This window comes from Acomys russatus, chromosome 13 (assembly GCF_903995435.1).
Source record: "Acomys russatus chromosome 13, mAcoRus1.1, whole genome shotgun sequence".
NCBI classification, from domain to species: domain Eukaryota; kingdom Metazoa; phylum Chordata; class Mammalia; order Rodentia; family Muridae; genus Acomys; species Acomys russatus.
This window is the reverse complement of record NC_067149.1, coordinates 48,922,709-48,949,398: the sequence shown is the minus strand read 5'-3', so window position 1 is coordinate 48,949,398 and position 26,690 is coordinate 48,922,709. Positions and strand designations below refer to the sequence as shown.

The following is a 26,690-nucleotide window of genomic DNA, read 5'->3' as shown; positions in this document are numbered from 1 at the left end:
AGCTAGTCTGAATTTCCTCAGTAGAGTGAATGGAATTAGGCAGAAGCCTACCTCTGCTGACCCAGTCAGGAGCTTAAGGTGTAGAATAAAGTCTCCTGGAACAAAAACCAGGTCACATGCCTGTTACAGAGAAGAGCCCTCTGATCCCCACAGGCAAGGGCCTATAATCATTCACCAACTACACACTCTCAACAACCAGTGAGTAACACCAGAAGCTAACACCCAACGCCAGAGATAGCAAGATGACTAAAGAAATGTATAAGAATGCAAACAATGAACCCTGGTGCCCCATATTTGACCACGTCCCCTAGATGGGGAGGCCTGGTGGCACTCAGAGGAAGGATAGCAGGATACCAAGAAGAGGCTTAATACCTTATGAGCATATACAGTGGGAGGAAGTCTCTCCCCCTTAGTCACAGTCATAGGGGAGGGGAGTAAGGGGAAAATGAGAGGGAAGGAGGAATGGAAGGATACAAGGGATGGGATAACAATTGAGGTGTAATATGAATAAATTAATAAAATATATTTTAAAAAGAATGCAAACAACAAAAGTCAAAACAACTCATCAGTCCCAGATCCCAGCTATTCCAAAGAAAGTAACACTGAGAACACAATTGAAATACAAGAAAATGATCTCAAATTCTTAGTAATGAGGATGATAATGGAGAAAACAAATAAAATCCATAATCAAATGCAGGAACACACAGCAAAACAGGTGGAAGATATAAAAGAGACCTATAGAGAGGCACTGGAAAATTTTCAGGAAAATACCAACAACTAGATGAAGGAAATAAATAAAACAGTTCAAGACCTGAAGATGAAAATGGAAACAGTAAAAATAAAATAAAATAAAAAATAAAAAAAAAGAAAATGGAAACAGTGATAAAAAGCAAAGACAGAAGAAAAATGGGAATGAGAGACCTTAAAAAAGAAAGTAAGCAACACAGAACTGAGCTTCCTTAACAGAATCCACGAATTGGAGGAACGAATCTCGGGACTAGAAGATACAATTGTAGAACTCAATACAACTATCAAAAACAATGCTAACTCTGAAAAATTGCTGACACGAAATGTCCAAGAAATCAAGGACACCACCAAAAGATGAAACCTGAGAATAATAGGCATCAAGGAAAGAGAATAGACCCGACTCCAAGACCCAGAAAATATATTCAACAAAATCATAGAAGAAATTTTCCCCAAATCAAAGAAGGAGATGCATACATACATACAATGTATAAAGAAACTGTGGTACATTGACACTAAAAACAAGGAAATCCCGAAATTTGTGGTCAAATGGATGGGACTAGAGATGCTCTCACTGAGTGAGTTAACCCGGAAGCAGAAAGATTTACATGGTATATACACACTTATAATTGAGCACTATCCCAAAAGGCGTGCCCCATGAAAGTCTTCACTTACCAGGAGATTGGGAAAGATGTGAGGACATCCTACTGAGACTCTAGGTAAGAGAAATATAGGACATGGGGAAATAGAAGGACACAGAAGATCCTAGAAACCTAAAGAAAAACATCATGATGGGTGGATCGAGGTCCAGGGGGGTTCTGCTCAAACTACTGCCCTCACCAAGGACAATACAATAATAAACATCGAACCCCTACTCTGATCTACCTAATGGACAGCTATGTGGAGAGTGGGGACTGACTGTGCCATGAACTCTGGGGCTCCATATTTGACCACCTTCCCTTGGTTGGGAGGCCTGGTGGCACTCAAAGAATGAATAAGCAGGATACCAAGATGAGACTTGATAGCCAATGACCATATAGTGGGGTAAGGGGTCCCACTCGGTCATAGGCCTAAGGGAGGGGAATGGTTGAAAGCAGGAGGAAGGGAGAAATACGAGGATACAAGTGATGGAATCGCAATTGAGTTGTTATCTGAATAAACTAATAAAATTTTAAAAGAATATTTGGCCTGGAATATTTCTTTTTAGTAAACTACACATTATCAAGTTCAAGCTGTTACAAAGTCTCAACTTGTGTCTTATGCCCTCATTTCTTACTTACTTTGATATTGAGGGAATCGCCCTCAATGCCAGTGGTGTTGATGGAGAACTCTGCCAGGCCATGATGGTCAGTGGTGGTAGCATGGGAGTAGCCAGATTGTACTTTGAAAAAGACTTGCTCATTGGGAATAGGAGCACCCTGGAGATCCTCGAGGCGGACCTAAATTGAACAAGGAAGAAAAGCATAGTATAGGTATGGTATTACTGCACAAATCATAAGAGGAAAAACCTGTCTCAGTAGTCTATAAAGATCAAAAAATACACCAACTATTTCAGCATGCAAAAAATTGTCTTACCAAAACCTGACACTTTCAAATCTACACCATTAGAACTGGTTGTGCTGTGAAAGCACAGAGACCCAAAGTATCATATTCTTAGCTCTTTATAGATGCTTCATACTTACCTGTTACTCATAAGAAACTATTGACAGGCTCAGTGTGAACTAAGGGAAGCAGGTGCTCTGAATCATCACAAGATACTTGTTGGGGCCCTGAGGCCAATAGTGAGCATGGATTTATTATGGATATGTAGCACGTGTTGCCTTATCATTGAAACACAGGACACTTTGGGGTTTATGGTTTTCAAGTACAGTAGTTATAAATGAAAATATGCTACTTATGTTTTAGATTCATGATTCTTGATGGCCTTCTATATCTTGAATTTAGTTCTAGGAATAGAAGTAATGCACTCAAGCATATGAAGGGCAAATTTTACCAATAAGCTACACTTCTCATTTGGCAGCCAAAGACGTTAGGCAAAGTTAACATTGAGCAGAATGGCCCAGGGTGAGGAATCACCATACAGCTTGAGAGCATCTATGAACCAAAGAATACTTTACTTTCACAAGAAAGGGAATCCCATGTCTAAAGTGTGACTCTGGTTTCACAAATATGAGTTTGCTTATGGTTTTTTCAACTTTTGTTGTTCCAGATCCGCTGAACTCCAATCCTGAAAAAGAAATTAGCAATAACATTGAAAGCCAGTTAGATAACTGCTTGCATTCTATGTCCCTTTTATACATCCTTTATACCACCATCTTCATGTGAACAGGAGTCAATTTTTCATAATTTCATTTTCTGTATTTTCAGGTTACTCACGTACCTGTCCCTTCTTCAATAACCTTTGCATTCACATGAAAATTCTGGGCTCGAAAATATCTTTCCTTTAGTTGGAACATACTAATGTTTTCTTCTTGTGTGATGCAGCCTGTGTTCTCTAGCTGATATGCAAGATAAAAACAAGGTGATATGATGCACGGGTCAGATGGATGCTCAACTCAAACCCACATGTGAAGACTTCTTTGCTAAACATGAGACTTCAGTGCTGTACAGCATGGTGACCTGATTATAAACATGGGACTCAGCTTTTATCATTAGTATCTTTAGTTAAAATTTGTTATTAGTGTTCGTATTAGTATCTTATATTACCAAGATACTTAGATAAATAATATTGGAACATCCAATAAAATCATAGGAGTATGCAAATAATTATAAACAATAACCCTAAATATACATGATTTTAACTCTTTTATAAGAAACACAGGCCAGCTAGTTAGATTAAACAACAACAGTACACACATACACATGTGAAAGGATAGAAAGAGAGAGATCAAGAAAATTCAAGCTCAGAAGGGGCAAGAGTATCAATTCAAATATTTGATAAAATAGACCAGTCCAAAATCAGTTACAAGAAATAAAAAAGTCACTACGTTTTAGGGAAACAAATAAACAATGATAAGAATACTGAGTAAACTTGTTAATACATACAACTTCATAAAAGAAACACTGTGAAGCAAAAGACAGATAGGTCTAGATGGAATAATCATGAGAGTCTTTAGTACTGAACACTCACGGATTGATCATCTGGGCAAAAAATAATTTTCAAAGTGTTGTATAGAAATTTTACCTGAATTAAATATACCACATGGAAAGAGTCTCACCAAGACTCAGGACATATACAGGACCTATACGGTTCAGAATGTAAACAACCCACAAGACTCAAAAAGTTCTTAAAACTGACAAGACCGCAAGGCTATAAAGAGGTAAAAGAATTTATGTCTACCAGATCGGCCCCATAGAGAATTCTAGAAACAATACTTTGGACTGAAGAGGAGAACAAGCATAGCTAAGAGGGCTACATTTAAAAAAAAAAAAAAAAGAATGAAGCTACAATTACTAAAACATAAAATAGGATTAAACACAAGGACCAAAACCAACAACAAAATGACAGAAATCAACATACACCTTTCAATGATAACATTGAATATTAATGCCTTCATCTCTCCAATAAAAAATATAGGACATTTGAATGTGTTAAGAGACAATGTCAGTCTTTTTGTTGTTTACAAGAAACATTTAATCCTCAAAGATTGATAACACCTTAGATTAAAAGGATTAAAAGCAGTATTCGGAGCAAATGACCAAAAAGCAAGAAGGAATTGCTATTCTAATATCTGACAAAATTCATTGAAAACAAATATTAATCAGAAGAGACAAAAAAGAGCCTTTATTCTGATCACGGGAACAATTAACTGAGAAGACACTTCAATTGTAAACATATATGAACCAAACTCTAGCACACACATTTTCATAAAAAAGCATATCACTGGACTTCAAGAAAACAGATGAAACTCAATAATTATAGCTGGTTGCTATGCCCTAATTTCTCCAATAGGGAATTTGTACAAAAATTAACTACAGAATCACCAGTATTAAATGACATTATATATAAGATGGACCTAACAGATATCTATAAAACACCACCTAAACACCAATGACTAATTATTATTTGAAGCAGTGAATGGAAGTTTCTCTAAAATAGACCAGTTAGTGAGATACAAAGCAAAACTGAACAAATACAGAAAATTTGAAATAACCTAGTGTGTGCTATCATACCACAATACAATAAAGTTTAAAATCAATAGCAAAATAATTTCTAGAAATTACATAAATTCATAGAAATTAAACAACACACTTCTGAATAAACAACTAATCAGAGAAGAACTCAAGAAAAAATTTTAAAATACTGTAGTTACATGAAAATGAAAACATAATACAACAAAACTTCTGAATAACATTCAAAGTTGTCCCAAGAAGAACATTTATAGTTCTGAGTGCTGATAAAAAGAAAAGAAATAACACAAATAAATTATTTAATGATCCAAATCAAGCATTTGTAAATAAGAAAGATCAAACCACACTGAGCATTAGCAGACAGGAAGAAATTTAAAAAACAGAGCAAAAATTAGAAAAGGTAATAAAGAATACAAAGAATCAATGAGTCTAAGAGATGGTTATTTAAGAACAAAAGATCAAGAGACCTTTGGCACAATTAACCAAGAGAAGGAGGGGTAGGAGAACCCAACTCCAATAGATACATCTTCAACATAGCTCCTACTCCAAAGGATCAGGGAGAACCATGAAACAAGGATCAGAAAGACTATAAAAGACCAGAACACCTGTAGCAAAAACAGTGCCTTTCAGACATGACAGGAGAAAGACACCCATACAATTCTCTCTTTTTTTTTTTCACTGTTGAATTTTTTTATTAATTTCTTCTTGTTACATCTCAATGTTTATCCCATCCCTTGTATCCTCCCATTCCTCCCTCCCCCTCCCCATTTTCCCATTATTCCCCTCCCCTATGACTGTTCCTGAGGGGGATTACCTCCCCCTGTATATGCTCATAGGGTATCAAGTCTCTTCTTGGCTACCTGCTGTCCTTCCTCTGAGTGCCACCAGGTCTCCCCCTCCAGGGGACATGGTCAAATATGAGGCACCAGAGTACGTGAGAAAGTCATATCACACTCTCCATTCAGCTGTGGAGAATATTCTGAGCCATTGCCTGAACAAGACTTAGAGAGTGGTAAAAACCAGTTAACCTGCCAGTGTGGTGAAAGGGGGAAATTCCACAAAGCCCCACTCCTAGATCAAGAGCTACAGGTAATCAATGGCTGCTGAGAATGATTGAGATAAACATAAAAGTCTGTGGGAGTCAGGAGTGGCCTGGCTCTACAGATAGCACAGAGGTTACCCAAACTGTTGTAAAGTACAAGTGGTATCTCCCATAAGGTAGGGTTTTATTGGCTGACAAAAAGTGCTCCAGAGAAAGATCTAGAAAGGATGAGTCTGGTATAAACTTAGGTGTGGCCTTACCCTACAGATACAGGACATCAGGTCACTAAATATATTTATTCCCAGCTTTTTGGGTGGAAACAGGTATACATCTCTTCCATTGAGGAGACCACCCTACATGTTTAACATTCCTGGATTTCCTGACACTTTTCTGTGATCAAAGGTCCTCACACCATGTGCACTTCATATGCTGTGGGTGAACTACAACCTGGTGTAGAAGCACCTCAGAAAATGAATGGTCAAAGAACCACATGAGCAGCTCTCAGGAATACATAAAAGGAAGATTTACCAGCATACCAGAATGCATTCATATACATGCTTGTAATTTATGTGATTCACATACAAGTGAGCCCATCAACTGATGGGTGGATACTCAAAACTGAAGAGGAGAACAGTATGGGCATGGAGCTTATCACCTTTCACAAGGTGTACCAGACTCAGGAACATGACAGTGCATGTCTTCTGTCTTATGTGAGCATAAAACAAAACAAAACAAGAAAGACAACTAAATAGAAGTTGTTCCATTTGGGAAGAGGAAGGGTCTGGCAGGAGGAGGAGTGGGGAGAATAGGGTAGGTAATGAAGGAAGTAGTCAAGTATGTAATACACATGAATGAATATACTGTAAAGAAGCCTATTGTTTCATGTGTAATATATGTACATTTTATATGTGCTAATTAAAATATACTTCCAAAGAATAGTCTGTAAGGCAGGAAAGTCATGGAGACTACATAGGAAGAGGAGAAGGACACACAGGAGCAAGGACACAAGACAGCAGAGGTGGCAGTGGGACAAGGGAATATGGTTAAAATACATGATAACTCACGTGTGAATATGCCATAATCCTACGATTTTGTACAATGACTATATACAAAATATGAATGTGGTGACCAAGTAAAGTTCTTGAAACATCCTTTTAATACTAGTAGGCCACAGGACTATCCCTTTTGTTAGTGAGGGGGTCCTAGGGATTACACATATGCCCACCTAGCGTTTCATTACTAAACTACAACCTGGGGTTCCAGAACATTCTCTTTCAATATCTGAGAACACATTTCCTCTCAGCCTGCTGTCTGCATTTTTGTGATAGTCAACCCTGGGTATTAAAAAAAGGCCTTTCAAAAGGTTGCTTACCTGGTAACTGACTTTTTTGCATCCACAGTCTTCCATGAAGCTGAGGCGCTGACATTTATGGCATATGCTTATGTTTACATGTCCTGGGACAGGCTTCCCATAGGTATATCTGTCAGAACATAAGTTCACACAGACCAGGAGTCTTTGTAAAGCAGAGGCCCACTGTCTTCCCACCCATAGTCCTTACTGACCACTTGTAACAGATTGACTGTGTCTAGTATCATAGTAACAGCCCATATGGCCATTACCACCTGATACTTTAGAAATATATATTAAGGATTTAGCCCTGCTATGGGAGACAGGCATTTATCACTTTTGTGGTTGGGAAAAAATTGGCTAACCAAATCACGACCCTCGGCTAGTAAGTGAGGGTGCTTCTATTCAGCTGAGATGAATGGTGAGCATGGGAGAATGACTCAGAGCTATTTTACACAACTTCTCAATCTTTTGCCTTCTTGCTTGCCATGCTTGTTTTTAAACATGTTTATTTTTTTAATGACAAGCAAAGTAAGCTAAGGTGTGTCTCTTCTGTTTGATTTGGACACATTTGCAAATTTCTCTAGTGTAGTTTGACTTATGCTGACTCTAGACTTACATGGCAATTTTACTTCATGTACTACAAGATGCTTAATTATCAGGTACAGAAATGCACATAGAAAAAGCATGCTGTTTATCAGTTAAACTTGGGCAGTAGTAGCTGGAGTTGGAGTCAGATTGGGAGCTCTTGTTTTTCTGCTCTTTCTGTCAACATATAATAGGTCAGCAAGATGCCATAATGCAATGCTTGGATTCTCTTTACATGGGTCAGTGGAACTTATTAGGCACCTTCATGTCTCCAAAGACAGGGACTCTTCACCACCTCAAACAATTGATCTTATCATTGGTATCATCAGAATTAACATCAGCAATATATGTAAGTGAGCAGGAATTGACACAGCAGTAAGGGAGAAGAAGAGACAAGCACCAGAGGAGGACATTCTAGGAGGGTAGGGCAGGGCCTTTGCATTTGTACATGGTCTACAATGAGGCATTATCCTGGATGTTTTCTAGGTCCAAGTACATTCTTAAGGATAGAAGAACAAAAAAACAAGTAACTCACATGCCACACACAGTCACATTCAGTTTTTCACCATTTACAGAGATGGCCTTTGGGACCTTGACACGAACTTCAAATTTGGGAACCACTATAGGAAGAGAGAGGAAAAATTCAGGGGGAAATGACTTTCCTAGTTGCCTAAATGACCAGTCTCTGTCCAGAAATGGTGATTTCACATTATTAAGGTAACCCCTCTTCTCCACTAAAGTTAGAATATTGAGTGGTTACAAATTATGTCAGTTCTTGCACATCACAGATATCTTCTTAAATAAGAAAATCCAAGTATTTGCTTCTGAGAATCCCAGAACTTTCTAGAAGCTCCATGTTGCTAGAGTTAGATGAAACCCAGCCTTACATATTTGGAACTCAATTTGTTCAAAATCACTCATCCCATGGTAACTGGAAACTCATGGCATCTGCTTTCCCTTGCCAGTCTTCCTGATCCCTACCAAATTCCTCCACGGTGAAGGGGTGCTGTTTCTTCACTCCTGATTGGTTTAGTATCACTATCTTGTAGGAGCCCTGGATGGGCTCTGATGACAGCCTGAAAGACAGTTGCTTGAACCCGTTCTCTGTGTTGATATCCCGCCACTGCATAATTCGGTTCATCTTTGGATCCTGTGAACCAGGTTGTAAATTGTCTTAGTCATTAAAGCACTAAGTACACCACATCTCATGGTGGCAATGTGCTCATGATGGAAGCATTTGGGAGCTTGATAATATTCTTTTGGAGAAAGGAAAAATAAAGGTAACATGGGATATAACAAACCAGTCATCTCGAATGGCAGTAGGTTGCTGACCTATACTACTTCTACAACATTCCAACATCAAGTTACTTCCAGCAGATTGACTTCTCTCTGAATATGAAACATTTAACTTTCTTACCTCAATGTAAGCCAGAGGAAACTGAAACGAAAGGAAAAGCAATTTTAGTTTAAAACAGGGGGTTATGACCCATATGGTAAACCTGTCTGCAAAAATATTTACATTATGATTCATATCAGCAGCAAAATTACAGTTATAAAGTAGCAATAAAAAGAATTTTATGGTTGGGGTCCACCACAACATGAGGAATTATATTAAATAATCACAACATTAGGAAGGTTGAGAACCATGGGATTAGAAATTTCACACATACACCAAGTTCAATAAACTTATAGAACGGGCTTCATGACAGGAGTTTCAGCCAGAATTTGGTGAACTTAATATCCAGTAACAAAGTCAATTGCAAGCCAACTAACTACCATGGAAACATTTTAAGTGTGTGTTCTAGAATATTCAAGGCACATGAAATACTCCATTGAGAAATGGAACTGTGGAACATTATCAGTACAATTTCTCTGATCTGCTTTGAGACACATCCTGAGCTTTCACAGTGTGGAGATTACAGAATTTTACTGTTCAGATCAGGAATATTTCTAGTGTGAAATAGGGTTATTCATTTAAAATATATCCATTCACAATGTATAACTTGGGGGTGGCCTGGGCAAGGCACTGGCTTCCCATTTCTTGTCTATTGAGCTACAAAGGGATTAGCATGTGTACTCAATATACACCTCCTGAACACAGTTCAACAGAACAAACTCCTGCCTGACTCCTGCCTGAGAAATACCAAGAAAAAAAGGGGCTGAATAGCTGCTCTTGCATCAGAGGAGAATTGCTGTTGACTAAGGCAAGAACTGCATGTTCAGGGGTTTTGCAGGTGACATGTTTCTGGTTGGTTAGGTGATGTCTATACAGTAAAGACAGACAGTGGCAAAGTCATTTAAGGTTCTGTAGTAACTGAGGTGTCTGAACTTATTTAGGTGAGCATAAGCTTAAAGAAGGCAGCCATAGCAGCATGTGCTGGTGCAATCCTGTAATCCCAGCACTTGGAGAAGAGCAGAGACAGGTGGATCTTTGTGAGATTGAAGCCAGTCTAATCTACAAAGCAAGTCCAGGACATCTAAGGACATACAGAGAAACCTTGTCTGGAAAAGAAGGAGAGGAGGAAGAAGAAGGAGGAGGAGGAGGAGGAGGAGGAGGAGGAGGAGAAGAAGAAGAAGAAGAAGAAGAAGAAGAAGAAGAAGAAGAAGAAGAAGAAGAAGAAGAAGAAAGCTTTTGCAGAGCACAATGGTTCACACCTGTAATCCTAGCACTCAAGGAGGCAGAGGCAGGTGGATCTCTGTGACTTCTAGGCCAGCCTGGTCTACAAAGCTAGTCCAAGACAGCCAAGGATACATGGAGAAACCCTGCATCAAAAACAAGCAAACAAAACCAAAAAAGAACAAAAGGCAGCTGTTTCTAGTAGTTGATAATAAAGTAAACAATGACTGTTCTAAGGAAATTTTAGTGATGTAGTTTCTAAAAGTATAGAAAGATGAGTCATAAAAATGGCTGATGAAAATGTGGTACACATGTACAACATGAAGCTTTATTCAACTATAAAAAAATGAATCACAAAAATTTCAGGTAAATGGATAAACCTCAAAAAAAGTTACAATTGTAAGCCAGTCTGGGAAAGATTATTGCTGTATGTTCTTTCTCATATGTGGTTATTCACTCTAAATATTTAGAGTTGCATGTTTAACCTGGAGTACCTGTGAAAGCAAGGAAACTAGAAGTCAGTCACTGGGGAGAGAAATCACTCAAGGCAGGGGACATGGAGTGGCATAGATGTAATCAAAGCACAGGTGCACTTTGAGGAGCAGAAAGTTTAAGCAGGGATGAGTGTGTGGGATGGGAGAGATGGGAGGGGAATGTGAGAGAGACAACGAAAAATTAAGGATCTATGAAAAAGCCATGTGGAAAGTTACTGCTTTATAAACCAATTTAAAAACCTATGTTAAGACACTCATTTTAGTGTGACCTGATCCCAAGACACTAGTGACTCTCCGTTTTCTGCTGACTCTTTGTGTGTCTTATTTCTTGACCTTCTGAACAATTTGGCACTTAAGACTAATGCCTTCTTCTCTTTCCTGGTCTCACTCTCACCTTTAATTATAGAAGAAAAAGAAGAAGAAGAAGAAGAAGAAGAAGAAGAAGAAGAAGAAGAAGAACAAGAAGAAGAAGAAGAAGAAGAAGAAAAAGAAAAAGAAGACAGTGCAAATTGCAGTTTGAATTTTATAAGATCAAGATGAACCCAAAAAAAAAAAACAAAAAACAAAAACAAAAACAAAAAAGGAGGTACTTGTTGGCTAAACAGACTTTAAAACCATTGCTTAAGTACTTGATCCAGGAACACATGGTGGTGGCTGAAGGGTAGATAAACCCTCTTCTATTTTGATCCCAAGTGTGGGCCAAAGCAGAGGGCCAGATATTTACCACTGAGAACTGAGAAAGCAGGATGTTTTCCCACAGAGAAGTTGAAATACTTCATGCGCGAGCTTGGTGAAAAACACCCTTGAACAGACTGAGAGGATATATATATAAATGAGCCCAAAAGAGGAGAGGGGGCTTTTTGATTGGGACTTGATTTTTGGCTGCACTTCAAGAGGCGCCTAAAGAGAACTGCTCCAGGGGAAGTTTCAAGGTTTTGGACTCCATCTGAGGCTTGCAGTTCCAGCTGCTGTTCCTGGTTCCAGTAGCAACTTTGGTGAAATTGCTGGTCAGCTGAAACCCTGCTGACTATGCCAGGGACTCATACCCTTAAGAGTTCATTATAGTGTTCTTTAATATTCTTTTCTGATTGTTTGGGTTAGTCATAATGTTAGGGAGGTAGGCTCATTTATTAAGTTTATAATAAAATATAGTTGATAAGAAAATTGGGCCTACAGGTGGCACATGCTATAATACCAGAAACCAACAGGCTGATGCAGGTGGACCTCTATCAACTCAAGGCCAGCCTGGTCTACATAGAGACTTCCAGGCCAGCAAGAATTACATGGTGAAATCATGTCTTTAAAAAGTCAATTCACACTGCAAAGTAAGCATATTTGTGAAGTAAGAAATTTTTACAAAAGTCCAACATACGCTATCTTTTGATATCTTCCTGGAGGCTCTGGCCTATATGGCCAGCAAAGAACTATGAGTGAAGAAGTAGGATTGTTACTATCAGACTAAGAAACTAAAAATTAGGCCAATACCTGGTAGGTAGACAGATAGAACAAGATGCCACAAAAAGACAATTAAAATGGTGGAATTCTGGCTCCTCCTTAACACTCCTAATCTGAGACAAAGACCTAAAGGCTCAACCTCTTAGTGGTGGGTATAATATCTGCAGAGGGCTGATCTGACATGTGCAAGGCCAAGACCAGGACAAGTTTACTCTAAAGTCTTGGTCTTTGTTGAAAATGATCAAACGTATATTAGGGAAAAAAGACCTCTCAAAGATCCTTAAAGACACCACCCAGCCTTGAGAAAGAGACAGGACTGCAAGACACCCTCTGTAGAGGGTCTTCTCTCCCATGTGCCTGCTCTGTGCATTTTCTCACCTCTAATGAAAGCCTTTCTTCCATGGCTGACTCTGCCTAATGTGTTTAAGGTTTTTCCTTCCTTTAAATCTCTAATTGGCAGAAAAATGAACCCTACACAGTAGCAGCAAGATCACTTTATATCCAACACTCAAAAGCTATTGGAATTGAAGACAAGTCATTTTGACTAATGAATTCAGCAGGATCGACATGGAAAAAACTACTGGGATACATAGAAATATCTTAATTGCATTGAAAATGAACACAACAAATTATAAATTCTATAAACTTCATTCATTGATGAAAACTATGGTTGGGGAATAAGTCAACTAAGAAATCCAGAGGCCTAAGAAGAACATTGTAATTAGGAAATCTATAAATGGAAATCTAAAATAATGGGTAGACATTATGTGTACTAGACAGAAACATTTGTTATTAAATGATTCACACTCTTTCTAAATCAATATATGTTGTTAAGAACTCAAATTTCCAAGGCTGATTGTAGAGCTAAAACCTGATAGTAAAGTCAATATAGAACATCCAAGAGCAGTTGATGAAATTCTGAAGAAAGGATTAATTGATGGAAGTGAATTTACCCAAAATAAAAATGAAAGTGCTGTAAGTATTACAAAACTGGGAGGCGAAAGACAGGAGGGAGAGGCAGTTGGTAACATGCTAGCTGCTGAAGTATAAGGACTTGGTTTTCATGTGCAACATCCACATAAAATGCAGATGCAAGTGCCTGCTGTAGTCTTAGTTAGAAAGGCAGAGACAGACAGCTTTTGGGGGTCACTGGCCAGACAGCCTAGCCTGATCATCAAGCCCCAGGCCAGTGAGAGACTCTTGACTCAGAGCCCACGGTGTATGGTACCCCAAAACTCATACCCAAAGGTTGTCTTCTGGCTAGCACACACATGTGTACACACACACACACACACACACACACACACACACACACACACGCATACAAATGAACATATAATACACAGCGACACACAAAGTACTAGGAAGAGAGTCAAGGAAGTGGTTTTAGTAGGAATGCCTCCCATAGACTCATGTGTTTGAATGCTTGGCTCATAGGGAGTGCACTAATAGGGGGATATGGGCCTGCTGGAGAGAGTGTGTGACTGTGGGGGTAGGCGTTCAGGCCTCCTATGCTCAAGCTATGTCCAGTATGCACACAGTCTCCTGCTGCTGGCAGATCAAGATGTAGAACTCACAGCTCCTTCTCCAGCACCATGTCTACCTGCACACCACCATGTTTCTTGCCATAATGATAATGGACTAAACTCTGAAACTGCAAACCAGACCCAATGAAATGGGTTTTTTAAACCTTTTTTACATATAAGAGTTGCCATGGTCATGGTGTCTTGTCACAGCATTAAAACTCTAATTAAGACAACAACCTACACTGGAAACTTTACAGTGTCATAAGATTATAGAGATAAGTAAAGTGATTAAGAGTTGACCAGCAGAACCCTACACACATGTATATATATTATGAAGGTTGGAACTAAAAAAGGCATCCCCAGGGAGGAAATCCAGACCCAGAAAACAAACATGATGTGTACTCATGGTGTATATTAGCTATAAAGTAAAGGATAATGGTACTACAGTCTACAGAGCCAGAGAGGCTAAGTAACAAGGACGGCTTTAGGAGGATGCATGGATCTCCATGGTGAGAGAAAACAGAGTAGATTTTGCCAGTGGAATAATGTAGTGAGGGTCTGGAAACAGGAGATGTCAGGCAGGGGAGGGAGGAAAAGAGAGAAAGAATATGGGGAGAAATAATGGGAATAGAGGGCCATATATGGGGTGATGTGGAAATCTTGTACAGTGGAGACTTCCTTGAATCTATGAGGATGACCGTAGTGAGGGCTCCTAGCAATGAGGGATTTGAAGTCTGAACTGGCCATTTTCTGTAAACAGGCAAGGCTCCCATTGGTGGGACTGGGACACTAACCCTGCCACAAAACCTTCAACCCACAACCTGTCCTTCCTACAAGATGTACTGAAGCAATAGTGACTCAGAGCTTGTGGGAGTTGTCAACCAATGAATAGTCTATGTTGAGGCCCAAGCCTTGAGAGGAAACCTGTGCTCCATACTGCCTGGATGGTAAGGAATGAAAATGTGGATGGCTCAGAGACCAAGGGTAGAACAAAAATAGGATAGAAAAAAAAAGGTCAATGAAATTATTCCTAATGATATTCTGCTATCTTCATAACATTAGTACTTAGCCCAGTCATCATCAGAGAGGCTTCCTCCAGCAGCCAATGGGGACAGATATAGAAACCCAGTGTCAAACAACAATCAGAGCTCAGGGAACCCCACAGAAGTGGGGGCACAAGAGGAGTCAAGGGCACCAGGAGAACACCACCTCCAGTATCAACTAAACAGGATTCATAGGGCCTCAGAGACTGAAGCGACCATAATGGAGGCTGCCGGGGCCTGTGTGTGGCCCTCTGCATACATGCTGTGGTTTGGGGGGGGGTTGGTTTGGGGATTATGAAGTACTCCTAACAGTGGAAGTAGGTTTATCTCGGACTCTTTTGCTTGCTCTTGGGACCCTTTTCCTCCTACTAGGTTGCCTTGTTCAGCCTTGATACAAGGGCCTAGTGTAATTGCATCTTGTTATACCATGTTCAGTTGATATCACTGGGTGGGCTGCTCTTTTCTAAAGGGAAAAAGATGTGGAGAATGGGGGTACTTTAGGGGGAGAGACTGGCAGAAGTGGAGGGCAGGGAGGCTGCAATCTGGATGTTTTGTTTAAAGGAAGAATAAATAGTAGAAAAGAGAAAAAAGATACTTGATAGAATTACACAACAGATTAGTGGGATAAATAGAATCTTTGGACTCTCCAACAGATAGAGTCTATTGTAATTTGTTATTTGTGTAAAGGACAAGTTAAGTAAAAGTGGATTATGATTTTCTGTAATTGTTAACTAGTTTTTTGAGAACTTTGTATAGTGTTTTATGATAGTATTCACACCTTACCATAACTCATACCAGATCTCTCCTCTTTCTCTCTCTCTCTCTCTCTCTCTCTCTCTCTCTCTCTCTCTCTCTCTCTCTCTCTCTCTCTCTCTCTCTCTCTCTCTCTCTCTCTCTCCCCCATTAATTCTGATTGGTGTTGCCCATATATTCTTGGTTATGTGGACTTCCACTGGAGTATGGTTGACTTACCAGGATATATACACTTAAAGACAACTGACTTTCTCCCAGTAGGTGTCAGCTAACACCAGCTCCTCAGGGGTCGGCCTTCATGTGCATCTCTCTCCGTGCTAGGGTTTGGCCTGGATTAACATTCCCATGCTTGTGCATGCTAACACAATTATAAGTTCATAGGTGGAGCTACTATGCTGTGTTTAGAGAACTGTTTCCTTGTATTAATTCTCTCTTCTACAAGATTCATCTCAGGGCCTTATAGTTTTTCCTTCCTTTCTGACACAGTAATCTCTGGACCTTTTTGGAGGAGAGGATGTGATTTAGATGCCCATTTAGGCTTTCACATTCTACAATCAAGCTGGTAGTGACAGGAACAATCATCCCTACTGACTAGCTTCCTTAGAGCTGAAAGGTGCTATGCGCACTGCCACAGGAGGAAAATAATCATCAGCCTCACCCAACTTTGAACCCAACTATGAGAACCACTGGCCTATCAAGATATGCCCACTCCTGTCATGGTAGCACAAATACCATTGAAGCAAGCAAGATGAAATCCACACTTGACATCACTATAGGGCCACAGACCTGTGGTTACACATATCGTAGGCCCCAGGGATAACCCATTATTATTATGTTGCTACAAGACATAGTATTAAGCCAACTGCCATTGGTTTATCTTTATACTTATAGATAAAAATGTCTCCCATCCTCCAAACGAGAAGATTCTATTTGTAGTAGAGAATGAGTAACACAGATACACACCACTTGTCTAGGCACAGAAGACAAGTGACTGTAAAATGCAATTGTATTCTTAAAAGGTTCATTTAGAGAATGAGCCAAATGTTAAATACTAAATATAAAAATAACAGAGATGATGTGATAAATGCCCTGATTAGGCTTGAAATGGATTTCTTAAGGATGACACAAGTTAATATAAACTACAAAGAAATGACTGAAGTACATGATCAAACTAAAAGGTTCTGTACAGTAAAAGCCTCCATGAAGTATAAAGAAAACCCTGGGACAGTTAACCAATAATAGACTGCAAAATAAGGTTCTTCACAAATAAAGAGGTCACAGAATGGCCAATGGCAAATCAGCAAGTGGCATAAATAGGCAGAAGAGCAGGACAGAAAACAAGACCAATTCATACCTTAGCAAGGGGCTGGAAAAGAGATTATTAGTTACATTTAATCATTGTAAACCCACCAATGTCCACAAGTAAAAGACTCACCAATGTATTCAGGGGGCGTAGATTTTTATCCATAGAGATAACCCGAAATTTGACTGGGAAAAAAAGAGAGGAAGAATGTTCTAGTGAGGTCCAGCAACCTAGGCCTTCTCTGTGCCACGTTCAGTAAGGCATCTTAATTTCTTTGCCCACCATGGAGTTTCATACCTGTCTGTCCTGGCTTGTACATCGGTTTGTCTGTCTGGACAAAGTCAACGTTTTCTGTGTTCTTCACCAGCACCATTACCTTTGTGTTTAATTCATGATTATGTCTTCGGATGCCGACAGAGAGTGGCACAGTCCCGTCATAAAGGGAAGCCCCAGAGAGCTGTGAATGAGAAGAAAACAAGACCCTTGACTGTCTGACCCTATCCAGTTCTTAGATTTCCTATTTCACTTCATCCCCTTCCACATCACAGGAAGGAGATGAAGGTGGGAGGGTCCATGAGTTTCTGTTTAAGTATTATGTGGAAGGGAAAAAGTGTCAGAAAAAAAAAAGCATAAAAAGAAACACATTTCATGTGTGCCTCAATGGAAGCAACAAAACAACAGTATTTTTCATAGTAAATATAATCTTGATTGAAGATTAGCTCTAACTCTGAAACTGAGGTAGAGGGAAAGACAATATATTAGTTGTGGTAGGCATTATGAGATAATTTATTAAGGGTGGTAAGAATGATGTCTTGAAGATAGGTCCTGAAGAAACCTAGCAATTACTTGGGATATCAATTACACATAGGAGATGTGGTCCTTATTAGCTGGAGAGCTATTTGAAAGTTTGTAATTCCCCGGCAGAAAGCACGATGAGCTGGCAAAACCCTCCTTCCTCTGGCTGGTAGGATTTGGGAAGGAATTGTCTCTTCCCATTATGGATTGGGAAAATCTATGCTATTTGTTTGTCAGGTACATGTTCTAAGTTTCTATTGTCTTGAAGTCACAGACATGCTTTTAGATTCATATCCTTTTAAGAAATATGTATGTATATCATATATCCATATTCACACAAACATGCACATAAATACATAAAACAAACTGAAACAGATATCTAGTACTCACAGTGAAAGAAACACAGTGGAACATGTCCTTGTCAACCACAAGCCCGTTGAAGAGGTTTGTGCTTCCCTGGTTAAACTGCAGGGAGGCATTTACAGTCATCGTATCATTCACATGGAAGAAATGGAGGCAGATTTTCTCAGGGGTCTCGGTGTGGAGTTGGAAAGGGACCAGCACCATATACTTCCTGGAAAGGAAGGAGGTCAGGCCAGCTGTGAATAGATTTCATTGTGCATGAGTGCAGTTTCATCACAATAATCATTGCCATCCACATCTCTACTGCCTGAGATGGCAGGTTGATAGCATGACAGCAGAGTGGCAGAGGGTTTTTAATTTTTGTAGTGGTAACAATGCAGCGTCAGCAGTGATATCCACCAACTCAGATTTTAATGACATGTAGTGCCTTCGCTAAACAGCCAGTTCTAGAGGTTTTTATTTTCTTTTAATGATAATATATGAAGAATAATTATTCTTTTCAAAAATGCATCAGGATTGTTCTTCTTTACCATTTTTAATTCTTGAAAAATAACTCAGTACCATGTTTTTATTTTTGGGTGCTCTCTGACCTAAGACTTATAATGTGACTGTGAAATTCAGAGTTGCATAATTTACCCATGTTACACTTGAGCAAGTGCCAAAGGCTATCTGTAAGATTACTCTCTATCTTTTCCTGGCACTAGAGATTTTGTTTCTAACTAGCAAAAAATCAAACCCATCACTGTGATATCACACTATGCAAAAATATCACCAGATTGATTTTAATTTTACCACTGTACATATGTTTTTCTAATCACAAAACAAAAAACAAAAAAAGTCACTCCACAATGTAATTCTAATAATGTAGATATTTTAGACACCAAATATCAAGTGTTATCCAAGGTCTTTGATCCTAACAAGAGTGTTATTTTAGCACACAAACATACACAGAGTTCTGATGTGCCTGAAATCCTACCTGTTCCATAGTTAAACTATAGGCTACAGATTTCCAACCCACAGTTCCAACAATTTGGATGCTTATTTTGAAAGTGGTTAAACAGTTTCAACACATAAGAATGTTTGTGATCGCTGGGATTCTGGGTACTACTGGTATCTAAGAGGAATGCTATTCTAAATCACATGGCACCTCAGTGTAGTAACACTGATTGCTTTAGAGCTGGAAAGGAAAAGATTACATAGAACCAAGTAGTACCAAAGTTGGAAAACATATATACAATAATTATTTGTTAATTAAAAAGTGAAAAAATTAGCGAACTTCGCAGGATAAGGGACTGTAAAAGGAAATCAGTCGTTTTTTATTGGAAAAGGAGCTCTATGGAAGAGGGCTTATGTGGTACTTACGGATCTCCATAGGTTGAAGAAAGAGAAGGCAGGAAGGCAAGAAGAACTGAAATAAAACATGGCAGAGCCTGTCTGTTTTTCCACATGGTGTAGGAAGAAAGGACAAGAGGACAGAGCGTCTTTGTCCTCTTCCTTAACACTGTTTGCAGAGTACCCAGTCCACAGTAGTTTATTTATAAGTGCTCTGTATAAAGAGGAAGCTCCACCCAAAGTGTCCAAATAGAAAAGTGGACTTTTTTTGTTTGCAAGAGTTCCCTGTCAGTGTCACTGTGTTCAGTGGTGGCCTCTGTACAACTCAAATAGGTTACAACAGCCTCAGGAAAGGTGCCAAATGGTGGGTGGTGTTGGTCAAGGCCATGGAAACCCATACCACATACAGAATCTTCTTAGTCTGCACTAGATCCGACTTTCTCAGTCTTAATGACCAGAAAATCTTTGCAGTAGATGGCTGTGCTAGGATCGTGTGATGTTTATCACCTCACTGCTTCTACTCACCTAGAATGTAGTAGCACTCCCTGGGATGTGATGTCTCCATTCCTCTCTTTCCTCATTTGAGAGTAACTAGAGTAGTCTAGGCTGGAAATTTTCAGATTCCCTGTCTCTGATCATTCAAGCATCTATTCTTCTTGGTCTCATGTGTAAAAAGGGGGGTATTGTGGCTACTGGGAAAGAGAAAACCCTCATCTCTTATAAGTCAGTATGCCTAAAGCTTCTGGGTTAGAACAGGAGCCCACAAATCTTGTGTAGACACACACTCTTGAAGTCTTATCACTATTACAAATGTAACCTGGGCAACTAAAGGTGGCTGCTTCAAATGCTGAGGTGAGTAATATTTGGACTACAACTCAGTTCCTTTGGAAGGACATTACAGTATGAGTTGGGAAGCACATCAGCATTTTCTACTCTAGATTATAGGGATGTATATTTCTGTAAAGATCCTTTGGCAGTGGCTTGATAAGATGGTCATATAAGATAAATCATTATAATCTTGAGGAGCTAAGTAAAAAGAAAGAATATTCTAGAATGGCATGTAGGGTAAGCATGTAAACATTTGAAAAAAGAAACAGAGCTTCTGTATATCATTGACTGACCTTTGAGCTCTAATTAACCATCAATAGGAAGCCTCACTGACCCCTGAACTGGCCCCTGTTTTCCAAATTCCATGGAAAAAGCAACTCACTTTTTCATCTTAACTCCCCACTTCTCATTTTTTAAATTATATTTTGATCATGACAATGAATGGCCTTAAACTCCTGTGGCCTGATGGTAGACGTGATAGAGATAGAAACATGAATGGGTTCTAACAACACAGGATAATATCAAATGACTGGACCCGCCATCTGAGATGGTGCATAACACAGGCTCTGAACTCACAGAGTGCTTCTTGTTAGGAAACAGACATGCTTCACTAGCCTACTTGAAGTTTTCCAGTAGAAAGAAAAAGTAGGGTACAGATCTGAGACTTGAGAAAGCATATGGAAAGGACTAGAGAGCAGAGAAACACTGGAATTTCTGAAATGGAAGAACATCCTTGGAATAACGATGCTAAGGTAAGCCCAAGCTTAAATATAAGAGGGATCAGGAGAAAAAACCTTGGAGTAGAACCTTAAATAATTTAAATAATGAAATGATGTGAAAAAACATATTGTTTGTGACAATTTCTTACTGAGAGAATGTCCAAAGACCTAGAAACCCTAATCTATGGCTTGTGCACTTATCTAGGTATGCTGTGATGGTGTTCCAAACTTAAAGACTAGGAGTTAAATCAACTCCCTGGTAGGCAGACAGATAAGAAGAAGGATCACAGCTAGGTTAAAAATGAGGTGGTGAACCTCTGAGATGACTGAATTCTTTCTTAATATGCTGGGTAGGAATCACCCCCATAGCCTTATATATTTGAGTGCTTGGTCACCAGGGAGTGGAACTGTTTGAAAAGATTAGGATTAGGAAGTACAAGCCCATGCCAGTCTCTCTCTTTCTCTCTCTCTCTCTCTCTCTCTCTCTCTCTCTCTCTCTCTCTCTCTCTCTCTGTCTCCTCTCCTGTCAATCACGATGTATCTCTCAGCTACTTTTTAATACCATGTCTACATGCATATGGTCACATTCCATGCCATGATAACAATGGACTAAGCCTCTAAAACTGTAAGCAAGTTACCAATTAAATGCTTTCTTTTCTAAGAGTTGTCTTGGTCTTGGTATCTCTTTACAGCAACAGAACCATGACTAAGATGGAAGGTGGCACCAGGGACTGAGGTGCTGTTGGAACAGGCCTGACCATGCTGCTAGTTGGCAGAATGCGAACTTTGGTACTTTGGACTAAGAAAGTAGTTGAACATTTTAAGCAGGGATGACTCAGCCTTAGATACTGAGGACAATGTAAATTATAACAGCCAATCTCAAGAAGTTTCAGAAGGGAAGTAAGTGGACTAGGGACCATGTTTAGGGTCTGGGTGATCTGCCAAAGAAAGACCCCAAGGCAGTATGCAAAAGCAAAGAGCATTTTTATTCAGGCATGCTGGGATCACCTCTCTCCTGTAGAGGACAACCCCGAAATGAGCACACAGGCTGAATTTATAGATAGTTATACAAGATAGTATGGTTTTACAACCAAGTTTAGTTGGTTAGGGGATAAGATCATTTTAGATCAAGATAAAGTAGTGAAGCTATTAGAGTTGAGATAGGATAGATATTGAATTTCATTTAGAAATTTAGACTCAACAAGACAGGAAAGACACTTACTTCAAATGAGACAAATGCAGATGGCCAATTCACTATGAATGTAACATGTATAGAACTCATTATTCTCATGATTGTCACATGGTTCTTCCTGTTGTATGTAGTTTGTCTTGTACATGTGTAATAAAATAAATGTACAAAATATAAAAGAAAAAAATAAAGAAAAAAAACTGTTTTCCATTTAACATGAAGCTTGTGAGCAAGGGAAGCCTGTTTGTCTTTTTGTCTTTTTAAATAAGAGAAGGGACCTAGTACCTAGTAGTTTTAACTAGCTGATGAATTGACTAGTGTACTAACAGTAGATCTAATTGTCCTCTAGCTGTCAAGTTACCATTTAGCTTAGTCATCAATGTAATCAGAGACCTGAGAAGGATAAACTGTAACCTAGACAATTTTATGTACCAATCAAAATGACAGAGGTGACTAGCCATATCCTGGTACCTAGGCAGTTGTCCCAGTTGTCCCCTGAAGTAACATGGCACCATGGACAGAGACAGTCTGGCCGTCAGGCACAGAGGCGCAGAAGATGAGAGACTGTTTCTATGGAAGGAGAACACGGAAGAGATTGACCACACCTCATATTCAGCAACATGAGACAATGACTCTCAGGGTGTCCAGTTTGTCCACAGTACATGCTGGGCCTCACAGCAGGTGAAGCATTGGGGGAGTTTTTCCCAGTGGTTAGAAACCACAATCCAGAGTTAGAGTCTTCTGCCATGCCAAATCTCAGAGACCATGGGAGTTACTACTAGGATGTAGGATTTTCTTTCATAATTAGTTTAAATATTTAATGCCATATATCAGCAGATCTCTGATAAGCTTGAGGACCAGCATATCTGTGCTCAATCTTTGTCTTTCTTTAGCTATCTGCTCTTAACTACATCTTACAAACTAAAACAGAATGTTATAATCCATAATCTGCAGATAAGTGCTAGAGGACCACATCTGTCTAATTTTAGTATAACTGAATTGCTTGTTTATAGCTATATATTGGCTTATTATTTTAGAAAATACATGTAACTGAACTAGTACCTAACAAAACCATAAGCTTTAATTATCCTAAACAGTTTGTGGTAGTAGCTTTTTTAAAAGGAATAGAACTACACACAGCATTTTGAGAATTACATAGGCACAATACCTTAAAAGAGCTGATACACAGAATGCTGTAATTAAAATAAACCCTAATTTTGTATCAATATATAAAGATTTGAACAACCAAAAACCATCTATCTCACCTAGGGAATGAGGCATCATTTTCCTTGGAATTGTTTCATTAACTATCAGGCAACTAATTCACTGATACAGCTGACCATAAACTGCATCAGTTATTAGTACAACTTTAAATATATTTCTGAACTAATATCAAAGCAAACTTTTAATCATAGATACAGTTCATTGGTGGACTGGCAATCTTGCTGATTCTGTCATATTTTATCAATAAGACTGAATAGCAAAAACTAGCTTAAAGGTTGCTCTGGATGGTAAACAAGGCAACTGAATGCAGTTGGCAGCCTTAAATGGAGAGGCTTGTGTCTCTCACAACCAAACTGACTGCCAGTCATGTGGCTGCCCTTAGCCATGATGGTGGAGAGGTAAAGTGCCTTTCAACCATGTTATCACTGAATCAACATGGCAGCCAGCCACATGGTGTTAGAGGCTGTGGTGGGGAATTAAAAACATTGCCATATTCAGAAAATAAAGCCAAACATATTCTTACATTGATATATTTTCACCATCTTAAGAATAAAGGTAGAACATAATAACCATAAATTTAGAAGACAAAACCCAAATTTTAACAATGTAAATAATTCAGTTGAATAGTTCTAAAATTAATATTTATTAACTTAAAAGTATCTTTTAAACAAGTGTTTGAACTTAAATTTTTAACATCACATCCAATAAGCAAATTGTAAATCTTTAGACAAGAGTTCACAGTATAATCTTAAGGTATATAACCTAGAGATGTAGCTTTAATATCTTATTAAAGAAACATTGTTTTAAATCTTATCTTTTATAAGTCTAGTTTTAAATACAGGACAATAATCATCTAAAAACCTTAATTTAAAAGTACCTTTAGAGATCATTATGCTTATCCCATTTGCTGCTTAGAATGACACTAACTGTAACTTAAAAGTTTAAGTTAACCTTTTTGTTACAGATGTTAAATAATTTTTTGTTAACCATCTTTAATAATCAGTAATTTATAAGCAAGGTGTGCAGAACATAATAAATTTATACATTTAAAATCAAACACATAGTGGCCACATACATTAATACATTTTAAGATAGGCAGACAAACCACACCTGGAGGGCCAGGCTTACAACCAGACTGCAAGCTGGAAAAAGCCTTCACCAAGGCCAAACAGCAGCCGCCCCCAAAACCGTGCAGTTTCAGTGTCATCTTGGTGCTTGTTCGCCGCAAGTAGTGGGACATATTTAAAAGACAAGGAGAGGGTAGCAATCCTGTTTGCACTCCTCTCTTAATGCTGCACACTCAAGCCAGAGAGCGCAAGCAGGTAGGGAGCAGTGCATGCCTCTGCTGGCTGAGGGCTCAGGTGTTTACTACTCACAAGGATCTAATAGCCTCAGGGGTCCCCAGAGGTCCTTTCATGCTTGAGACAGGCCTCTCTACCAAGGACTCAGCAGCAGTCAAGTATTCAAATGGGTGGTGGGTGGCACTAGACTCAAGTTGCCATGCTTGACACCTGTCCCATTTCTAGAACTGAGACAGTTACAAGCAAACAGAAACACAAACCAAAGGTTACAAGCAAACAAAAACACAAAACAATGTACTGGTATCACAAGAGAAAAGGACCAAAATTCAGAACTTCCACTGTCCTGTGAGCCAGGAGGCTCTGTTCTGCCAGAAACCAAACTTCAAGCAGCCTTTCCTGTAATCTAGCGCTGCCTGAATCAGAAAACCAGACCTGGTCTGGAATTCCTACAAGATTCTTAGTCACAAGAGTCACACGCAAAGAAACAAAGCACAAACCAATAAAATCAGACTTCCTGGTACACGCAGGTCGTGAGACACTGGCATCTGCTATACTGCAGGAGCGACCTGCTTTGTCTCTCAGAACTAGAGCTTGTCTGTCTCGTCCTTCTGTCTGGAAGTTTCGTCAACACTACATACACAAAATCTCAATCAACACTATACACATACACAGCAGTCATTGACACACAAACACGTTCAGTTCACTGATTTAATAGGAAATGAACATACCAGCTCAGCCACCCAGGAGAGTGTTCAGTGGCCGGATCCAGTACTAAACAGATATGAGACTCTAAGCCTCCCTGATGGGGGTCAGAGACCCCCTCCTGATGAGGCTCTAAGGCCTCCCTGACGAGGTCAGAGACCCCCTCCTGATGGGACCTGAAACACCTTCACAGGCTCCCGCAGCTGTGACTATACAGGGCGTATGCTAAGTCGCTCCTGGCTGCCATAGATACAGAAGTCACCAGATACCTGAAAACACAGAGCTGTAGCACAGACAGATATACACAGACACACACTTACCAGCAGGTCTAGGAACCTTGGTGGGTCTGCGGGATCCCGGACGAGCCCCCAAATGTTCTGCCAAGATTACCCAGATCACAAGACCCCCCCAGAAAGACCACTAGGACTCGACACCGATGCAATATACACAGGGTCCTGTATTGGGCTCAGAGTTTCGGATCACCATCCTTCCTGACACAGCAGGTTAGGAGAATGATACCCAAGATTTAAGAAAAGTAATGGGTTTACACGGGAAAAACTGTAATTAAGGGGTTAGGATCACAGGGAAGTAAGGAAAACAATCAGAAGTGGGGGCCATGAGTTTCGGGAATGTCGATCTTCAAGAAGGTTGGGTTAAGGAGGCTGAATCTTCAGGGAAGTTGCTTTATCTTAGAGGATCATAGGGCATTAATTGTATCTAATGGTTCTGGTGCAGTTATAGGAGAGTGCTGGCAGGTGTCGGTCGCAGAAGGCAGGGAGAAGGGCACCTAGAGGACAAGTTATCATACAGACCATCGTTAATTGCAGACTATAAATTCCATGGCATTAATTTTGCTCCTACAATTACAAGCCAAGATGTTAGAGATGATAGAGCCATAGCATACCTGCCAAGGAGAGCTGCAGAGCTGGTGGGGAGCCAGCCCAACAGTAGAATTCAGTAAAGCTGAAAGGAGTTAGAGACCTGAAAAGCCCTTTAACATTATGCATGGAGATGCAGAGTTTGGAGATACAGAGTTGGCCTTGCTTGTTTTGGTCCTGCTTTGGTCCAGTATTTCCTCACCATTCTCCCTTTTCTACCATTTGGAATGGAAGTGTATATTCTGTGCCATTGCATGCTGGAAGTATATGATCTTTTCTGTTCTGATTTTGCACAACAACAGTTAAAAGATTGGC

The 26,690-nt window shown here is 39.5% G+C and overlaps 2 protein-coding genes across 2 annotated transcripts in view; both read right to left on the bottom strand.

The window, feature by feature from the left end:
* Positions 1-18,117, bottom strand: part of LOC127196915 (murinoglobulin-1-like) — a 55,320-nt gene extending 37,203 nt beyond the window's left edge. The window contains exons 1-9 of the mRNA XM_051154641.1: positions 18,112-18,117; positions 17,342-17,501; positions 17,177-17,229; positions 9,271-9,291; positions 8,835-9,003; positions 8,388-8,473; positions 3,125-3,242; positions 2,862-2,971; positions 2,025-2,183 (exon numbers count right to left, since the gene is read on the bottom strand). Of these exons, the coding sequence (XP_051010598.1) occupies positions 2,025-2,183; positions 2,862-2,971; positions 3,125-3,242; positions 8,388-8,473; positions 8,835-9,003; positions 9,271-9,291; positions 17,177-17,229; positions 17,342-17,501; positions 18,112-18,117 (882 nt within the window). The remainder of the gene's footprint in view (positions 1-2,024; positions 2,184-2,861; positions 2,972-3,124; positions 3,243-8,387; positions 8,474-8,834; positions 9,004-9,270; positions 9,292-17,176; positions 17,230-17,341; positions 17,502-18,111) is intronic.
* The window catches only part of LOC127197402 (murinoglobulin-1-like), a 342,405-nt gene extending 324,011 nt beyond the window's left edge, over positions 1-18,394 (bottom strand). The window contains exon 1 of the mRNA XM_051155299.1: positions 18,230-18,394. Within this exon, the coding sequence (XP_051011256.1) occupies positions 18,230-18,328 (99 nt within the window). The 5' untranslated portion in view covers positions 18,329-18,394. The remainder of the gene's footprint in view (positions 1-18,229) is intronic.
* Positions 18,395-26,690: the final 8,296 nt, after the last annotated feature.